The sequence below is a fragment of the Sinocyclocheilus anshuiensis genome, unplaced genomic scaffold, assembly GCF_001515605.1.
Source record: "Sinocyclocheilus anshuiensis isolate Anshui unplaced genomic scaffold, SAMN03320099.WGS_v1.1 scaffold701, whole genome shotgun sequence".
In the NCBI taxonomy this organism is placed as follows: domain Eukaryota; kingdom Metazoa; phylum Chordata; class Actinopteri; order Cypriniformes; family Cyprinidae; genus Sinocyclocheilus; species Sinocyclocheilus anshuiensis.
In genome coordinates, this window is record NW_015539895.1 from 182958 (window position 1) to 191531 (window position 8574).

At 35.8% G+C, this 8574-nt stretch overlaps 1 protein-coding gene across 5 annotated transcripts in view; it reads right to left on the reverse strand.

The window, feature by feature from the left end:
• Nucleotides 1–8078, reverse strand: part of LOC107685910 (MHC class II transactivator-like) — a 15183-nt gene extending 7105 nt beyond the window's left edge. Inside the window, exons 1-10 of one of the 5 annotated variants that reach the window (XM_016482649.1) lie at nt 6689–8078; nt 2511–2561; nt 2345–2401; nt 2229–2255; nt 1979–2056; nt 1844–1891; nt 1428–1562; nt 1243–1335; nt 1085–1144; nt 873–992 (exon numbers count right to left, since the gene is read on the reverse strand). In XM_016482649.1, coding sequence (XP_016338135.1) covers nt 873–992; nt 1085–1144; nt 1243–1335; nt 1428–1562; nt 1844–1891; nt 1979–2056; nt 2229–2255; nt 2345–2401; nt 2511–2561; nt 6689–7037 — 1018 coding nt within the window. In that variant the 5' untranslated portion in view covers nt 7038–8078. Of the gene's footprint in view, nt 1–872; nt 993–1084; nt 1145–1242; nt 1336–1427; nt 1563–1843; nt 1892–1978; nt 2060–2228; nt 2256–2344; nt 2402–2510; nt 2607–6688 lie in introns of those variants that run through there. The other 4 variants (XM_016482648.1, XM_016482650.1, XM_016482651.1 and 1 more) reach the window with 4 other exon arrangements.
• Nucleotides 8079–8574: the final 496 nt, after the last annotated feature.

Consider the following 8574-nt stretch of genomic DNA (forward strand, 5'->3'; position numbering starts at 1 on the left):
GCAAATGGCTGCAATATAACAAAGAGTGAAAAATTTAAGGGGGTCTGAATACTTTCCACTGTGTGTATATATATATATATATATATATATATCAACATTATATTGACCTGCTCTCTTTCTAGATGACCATATTGGCCATTTAATAACCCATTTTGAACAACCTCTACTCTAAATGTGTTCAAAGCAAAATAATAAGTCTTGCACAATCCTGTTTGGATGTGTGTAAGCCTTTGGAATAATGATTAAATGGTGATATTTCTTTTTCTGTTTCATAAGTAATACATTTATAGAATAATTTGCCCAAAAAGTGTAAATCTATGGAGCCCTTTAGGACATGCTGATGGTTAAAAAATAAAAAAGAGAGAGATGGGAGGAAAAATGATATTTCAATGCTTTTGCATTGTTCGCTCGCAAAACTTTTGCATTTCCCCTGAAAAACGTTGCATTTGCTTGCAAAACGTTCGTGATAGAAATAATATGAGGTGGGAGGAAAAAATATATTTCAGTGCTTTTGTGAGCGAACGCAAAGCTTCTCGGGGGAACACAATAGTTTTGCAAGAAAACGCAAATGTTTTGCAAGCAAACTCAAAAGCATTGAAATATGAATAGAATTTATTCCAAATATAATTTCTCCCATCTCGTACTTATGTCTCCTTAGGGGCTCTGTGCAAATCTGCCATTATCTTTACTACTCTGTCTAATGATGCTAGTGCTGCAGAAATGACATACTTTAACAATGGAGACACTGAAAATAAAAAATTGGTTTTTGAACAGATTCTAAAGTTTGTAGACCTTGTATCCTTAATACATATCTACACTTTGATAAAACCTAGCACAGGCACATATTTGCTGTCATCAAACCCTGAGCTCACCTTTTGTAGGGGAGAGTGTGTCTACAGATACTGGTGGCAAACCCTGGCATGCACTGTCTGAAGATGAGCCAACTGGAAGTACGGAACCAGTGAGCTCTGGCGGGGCAACTGTGCCATCGGCTGGAAGAGGAAGATTTCAGTTAACACACACTACAATATTGCTAATCCTAAAATGCATAATTACTCATGTGACCATCTTCTTTTTAACTTACCAGGTGAAAGCGGAATTATCTGAGTGCCTGGACTCACACATTGGGGCGACACTGCAGATACTGAATGTGAAATTAGAGATACAGTGCACAACATTAAAATAACATGCAGGCATGCAGGCACATGCAGCTGTTTAATGATGCTTTTACAGTGGACTCACCAATCACGTATGTAGGCCCTGTTGGAACCACAGTGCCAATTAGAGGCGCCGTATAAGGGCCGATGGTCTGGATGAATTGTAGTGGTGAACCTCCTGAGAAATTCAAAGACTCATAGTCAGAGGTCAAAGCCAAGGCCTACAGTAGTTTCTTGAAATGCAAATACTGTATGAAAACAGCCACTCACCACTAGGGGGCAGAAGAGGGGGGCTGAAGGGAATGCGTAATACATGCTGGAATGGGTTTGAGCTCAGATGGAAACTACTCTCAGGGGTAATGTTGGGCAGCCTTCCGTTTGAGGGACTTTCAGGCCACGCTGTTGCTGCAATACAGACATTAGATTTTCTGTTTTACTTGTGTTTTATTAGACAGAGTCTCAGTTATCACAAATATGTTTCCTTCCTTTTTTTAATAAGTAGACAGTTCAAACAACTTTTTTTTTTAGAAATGAGTTACTTACAAACAGAAGTAAAAAAAAATATATATATATATTGCTTAAAACTACTTTTTGGGAGTCAAATAATCCACCGCGGTACTTCTGGTTCCCACCACTAAACCACCTACAATAATTTAGTCAATGTTACATTGTGATGTTTGAATGACCTTTTTTGTTGCGTTTGGATCTGCGGGTTTTGTCTGAAGTTGCATCAACTATTGACAGATAGAAAACACACCTCTTACATACTGAATTCAATGCAGATCTTTTATTAGAGAACATTTAAGAGAAAATAGTATTACCTTTTCGCTTTCTGCTTTGCACTTCATCTGGGAAAGAAGCATCTTCTGGTATTGGCGTGCAGGTTGTGTCTGTGTCAACTGTTGTTAGCAAAGCAGATGTGAAAGACTTACTAAATTTAATTCACTTTATTTTTGAAAAAACAGTGTGACATGCAAATGCACTGATTCCACTTTAACTTCAAACATGTTAATGTCATATGTGATTCAAGAACTGATTCTATTCCAATTATATTATTTTACAGAGTCTTACCTGAAAAGTTATCAAAGAATTTGGGATCTGCCAAGACACAAGGAAATTATTTACAGCCTTCATGACATTTACATGACATTGTTATGCAATAATATAGGGCAATGAGTGAAACTGACCGAAATCTTCTTCAATAAACTCCTCAAGTGAGTCGAGATATTCTAAGATGACATTGTCTGTGAAAATAGTAACTAAATCTCTCATTTGAAAACTCAAATGCCAAATGCAGTGCTACATTTGTTTACCACGTTAAAACAAGTACTGCGCATCTATTAGGCTACTCACCAGGTAAAAGTTCAGACATTGGGTCTGGGACAATATCTTGCGATTCAGCATCTGTTGTAACACAGTGACACATTATATTGCATTATTTTTATTCAAGACATAAACGTGCCACAGGGAAATCTTGTAGTACGCTATTAATAACCGCTTAATGCTGTGGAGCGCGCGCCCTTTCTGTGAAAAAATAAAACAACACGAGGGGAAAAGCGCGTTACTGATATAAAAACATTTGTCTGAATATTCAAATTATAGTTTTATTTTGCACATTTTATATAAATGACTGTTTTGCACCATCAAAGTAAAAGGTGTTGGGTTATGACGCATAACAAATATAAAACTGTCTAATAAATTAAAATATCTTTGTACATTACCTGTTTCACAGAGATATTCCATGTTTACTGAAGAATTATTAATCCATTGCATTAAAGTTTTTTACTGTAATAAGCGCTCGACGTGTCCTCAGATTACACAGGCTCAGGCACTGTCTGGCAAACACCAAAACTGGCTACACCTTCACTGCGGCGTGCTTTTAGTTTCAGTATTGATGGGAGTTGGTTTTGCTCGGTAAATACCTAACTCAACCAGCCTAGGTCATTTAGCAAATCTGTTCTCTCACGAAGGACATATTCTGCGTCCTGTTGATAATTTTGAATTTTCTGAGATGATGGAGATAATGAAATGAGACAGAAATAATAGGCTATTTTTACAATTATTTATGTATTTATTTATTATTATTATCTTTTTTTGTTTGTTTTTAGGTCGTGTCTGTTCCAGCTCTAGTCTTATTCAAATGTTGCCGGCTAATATAAAGTATTTTAAAGCTAAAACATTTTAAAGTATAAAAATAGTTTAAAAGAGAATACATGTATTTTTTACAGCAAACTGTTGTAAATAAAAAAAATGTTCATGTTTACTGAACTGTCATGTGATTATGTTAAGTAGTCATGTGGCCTTCCATTTTATCAAGTTATTTTTTTTATCAACAGTTAATATCAGTACATTTTACAGTAACAAACATGCTCAAACAGGTTGATATATTGATATATTATAATATATTATATAATTTAAAAGTAAGGAACTCTTACTGTTGTGTTTTTTTAAGAAGCTGAAACAAAGCAATTCATGTTGACCCAATTTTTTTTTTCTAAGCTTGGCGCTCCTGTGCACTACCCAGGAGTGGCAGGTATTTTCCATTGTCTGTTGTGTCCATTTTTTTTTTTTTAACAGACTGGTTTTATATAATACACCGGTTATGCTTTTGTAATGCCAATTATTATTTGACTTTCCAAAACAAACCAGCCAAAAAGAAAACAACCATCTGCAAATCCTAAAACAAGTCATTTACAGTGAAGTTCCCAGCTCCAAAAACATGCCATCCTCCTTCTAAAATGAAACAAAAATATTGTCCAAGGATCACAGACTGGTATAACAAGTACTTTGTTTACTTTCAGTTTTGTATTACCACTGCACATACTATAAATTTTCTTGCCAACTGGCCTGGTTTGCCGTTGGCATCACATTTACGTTAATTTACCATAGGTGTGTCCCAAATCGCGTACTTATGCACTACTCTATGACATTTTGTAGTATAAACAGTGCGAGTAGTGCATTCACACTGAAAATTCCAAAAAGAAAAAGTGCACTTTAAATAACCGGGGGTATCAGACTCTGATGCTGAATGACAAAATAACCTTAAATAATTAATGCACAAGCCTATATGGTTGAGTACATAGTGCATAAGTAAATAATGTATAAGTGCATAAAGTGTATAGTGCGTCATTTGGGACGCAGGTAATATCTCACAGTCAAGTCATATGTTATACTGAGGGAGGGCGTCTACCATTAGAAGTTGTAGTGGCTCCTTTTGGGGTTGACCCTGACATCTTTCAGTGTTCTTTTTTTTTTGTCTTTTCGATCAACAGTCCCCATGGAAGAAAAACACTTCAGAGTCTATGCCACACAGCGTGCTTAGAAAGTGACTAGTATCTGTGAGAGAACTAATTACAGGTGCATCCTGTCAGGCAGTGTTAACTACTGCCTTGTGAGGTGAGAGCTGCAACACATAGCAATATTAAGCATGTAAAGTAAATGTGGACAGTATTTACATGTATAGTTGACAGTTTCACAGCTGGCCTAGTATGCTGCAGCGTTATTTTAAAACGTTAATTCACACCCTCTTGTTGCGCTGCTACTGCAGTGAAGTCATTCTTTGTGCAAAGGGTTAAAGGAATAGTTCACCTAAATGAAGCGAATAGCTGTGTGTTCTTAATAAGCAAATCCATCAAGATGTTTTTAACTAACAAACATTGCTACTGGCTAAAATATGAGTCCTCTATCCACAACATTATTGCCTCTCCATTGAAAAAGTCGTCTCATCTGAATCAGGAGAGAAATATGCACAGCTCAAGCACTGTTTACAAGTTACAACAGTTCAAAACAGTCCTAAACAAATATGTAGGGGAATTTTGATGCGAGAGGACAAAAGGAGGAAGTCAAGGAGTTTTATGGATTATTATGGACTGGTATTTTGGCCAAAAGTGACGGTTTAAAGTAAAAATTTCATTGAAAAGTTCATTGATGGACTGGAGATGTGTGGATTACTTGTGGATTATTGTTTATTATCAGCTGTTTGGACTCTCATTCTGACGGCACCCATTCACTGTAGAGGATCCATTGGTGAGCAAATGATGTAATTATTGTCAAATTATGTAATTTCTTCCCATGAAGAAACAAACTCATCTACAGTGGGTATAGAAAAGGATCACCCCTCTTTAAAATGATCACATTTTTTTGCTTTGCAGCGTGAAATGAAGATGGAAACGCAAGATGGAAGATTAAAGTTTTTGTTTTATCCAGCTGTATTTACTCACTGCAACTTATAACATCCAAGTGAAAGATATAACACCAACATGTCATGAAAAAACAACAAACAGAATCACTGCATTGGAAAAAGGATCACCACCTTGTGTCAGTATTTTGTTGAAACACCTTTTTACTTTAAAGGGGTGGTTCACTGTTTTTTTTCTAGGCTTGATTGTGTTTATGGGGTGCAGTCTAACATGTGTTAATGCTTCTTTTTGAAAAAAACATTTATTTTTCACATAATTTACCTTTATTCCACACAGCTCTGTCCCTTCTCTGAGAAACGCACTAATCATTTCCTGCTTTTTAGTTTTCTCTTCCTCTTCTCTAAAGCAGCGCAGCATTGACTGCATGATGAAGCCTACAAATGTGCTATTCATTTTAAACAACAGTGCAGAGCAACACGGGTTGTTCCTTGAATGAATGTTTTTGAACGAATCGAGTGTTTAGTTTCTAATTGAATCAGCCATTTTGAACGAATCGTTTGATTTGAATTATTCAACAAATTACTTATTAAAACAGGGACTTGCTGCCACCTACTGACAGTTTTATTGTAATATTTATTTATCCATTCCAAGCCTAAACCAGACAAGGTGCCAGCACAAACACATTCAGCAAAATATCGTTTATCAGTATTGACCAAAATTCCTCCATTTCAGGCCCCAGAAGGAAAACAGCCTATAAATAATAGTTCGTTTAATAAAGCTTTTTCATTAACTAACAATGTTTAAAAATTAGACAAATTTCAAATCAGTGTAAAATTAGCTACAGGACCCCCCGCCTGCCCCACCAAATAAATTGACCACACCATCCCCCTGAAATTGTTTACAATTCGACCAGTGTGTGTGTGTATGTATGTAAATATATATATATATGCTCATTATTTGAAAAGCTAAATGTTCATGTATTTCTCAGTAACGCAGCACTGTTCTACATTTTCACAACCACTTTTTATTTTATTTTTATTATTATTACTGATTCATTCTATGGCCAACTTACGAACGTGATCCTCTAATTAAAAAAAAAAGTTTCCAAAGGTGGGTTTTAGCAGCAAAAGAACCTTTCAGTGAACAGTTCTTAAAAGAACAATTTTTCTTAGAGTGAATAACATTTTAACAATCTAAAGAACCCTTTTCAACTATAAATACAATGTTGTTGAATGGAAAGCTTCCATGAATTGACTAAGGTTCTTCACAGAACAATAAATGGCAATAAAGAACCTTTATTTTTAAACAGTGTAGTGCAAAATATTAAAAATACACATTGAGTAGACACAGAAAGTGTAAATAAAAATATTTAAAGATGACTATTTAACTTACCAGAAGGAACCATATCCTCCTCTTTGGAGAGTACTGAATCCAGGATGCCTTGACTGATGTCCCAGTTTTGCCAGATAGGCAAAGAGAGTCTTCTGGCCAGATCTTCTGGATCATTATAAAAAACGTCACGCAAATGCTGCTCTCCATCTTCACCATCCTTGTAGAGAGACTGGTAATACTGGGTGGAGAAGACATTGTCCTCGTGCAGCTCTCTGAGAAGCTCGTGCAGTAGGCTAGGGCTGACCTGTAAAGCTTTTCTCACCCGAGACAGTACGTCCTCAAATGGAACCATGACTGCACAGCAGCCGCGAGACACACTCATTGCAATGCTTAATTTCCTCCTCGTCATACTAAAGCCAATTATCTATGCTTTTGTTCCTGGATAAAAAAATCCCCTCATCAGAGTCCATTTGTCTGCTTTATAATACACTGTGTTTAAGGACAACCAGGTCAGGTGAGGACAGTTTCGCATGTACTTTTTCCAGAAGAAAACTAATGGCGCTAATGTCCTGTGCATGGACGAATCATGAGACCACATCTCCATCTCACTTCTCCTTTGTTACTAGGAATTAATATAGAAGAGATTATATATACATGCCATGAACAGATCCCAACCCCTACTACTAATACCATAAATGAAATGCTTCCATATACTGAGCACAATGTGTTCCCATCTTCTGAAATTAATATATATTGTGATATACATCTGAAAAATAAAAAACACTGTTTTTGCAGTATACGGAGGTAGGAAGACACCAAGACACAACCAAATACAATATTCGCCTAACAATTGTCTACTGAGGTCAGTTTATGAAGGCAGCATACAGTAGATGTTTTTCGCTAACTAAGATACCCCACAATCCTGTGTGTGCAGTTCTGAAGTTGGTGTAAAAAAAGCACAAATGGCATGTGATGAAGCAGCTGAAAGGAGTATTTAATTCATAAACGTCAATTATTTCGTCCAAAATGGCAACTGTGTCAGTGTTGCCGATGCTTCGGAGTAAGCTGTGCCAGTCTGATAGTGAAAGTAACTTTTGCTGCCAAGTGAAAACTGAAACACTACTACATTGTTCTTAATGCAGCAGCCTTTGCTTTCGGTTGCAGCCCAGAAACATTTATTTGGTCCTGTATAAAGACCCTTGAATACTTCCCAATGACTCACAATAAAACATTGCTATGGCAGACAACACCTTTGTAAAGTGAAAGTGGAAATCCCCTGAAATTTTGATTAAGCACTTACGGTAGCAATATGAATATTATCTGAAGAATAATATAAATACCAAAGCATTTTTTGGTTTGACATACAATGTAACAAGGAACAGTTAGGTGTGCGCGATATTGACAAAAAAATGATATCTCGATATTTTATGGGATTTTATCGATAACGATAATTAGACGATATTTTGCTGAGTGTGTTATTGTGCTGGTACCTTAAGGACTGCTGAAGACAGCTGACTCCTAATGTTTTTAATATTCTTCATATTCTGTGTGGTGGTCAGTTCATACTGATAGAAATTAATCTTTTCCAGTAAGTTTAAACTGATTTTTGCATTTTATGGGCATTTTTACCTTTATAAAGCCATTTTTTCTAAAAGTGTCCATTATCTTTTGAGTCAAATTCTTACATTTAATCAGGGAATTAGAATAATAACACATTTGGGCTTTTACCATGTATTTTGTTTAATGGAAGACATGAATGCATTTAATCTGCAATTACAAATGCATAAATAATGTTTTGATATATTAAACATAACACGTTGAATACTGATATTTGAAATGATTTAAAACATTCAAAAAATTAAAAAAAAGAAAAGAAAGAAAAAGCCGAAATTTGTCATTAAAACCGCCAGCAGGTGGCAGCAAATCACTGTTAATAAGTGAGTCAT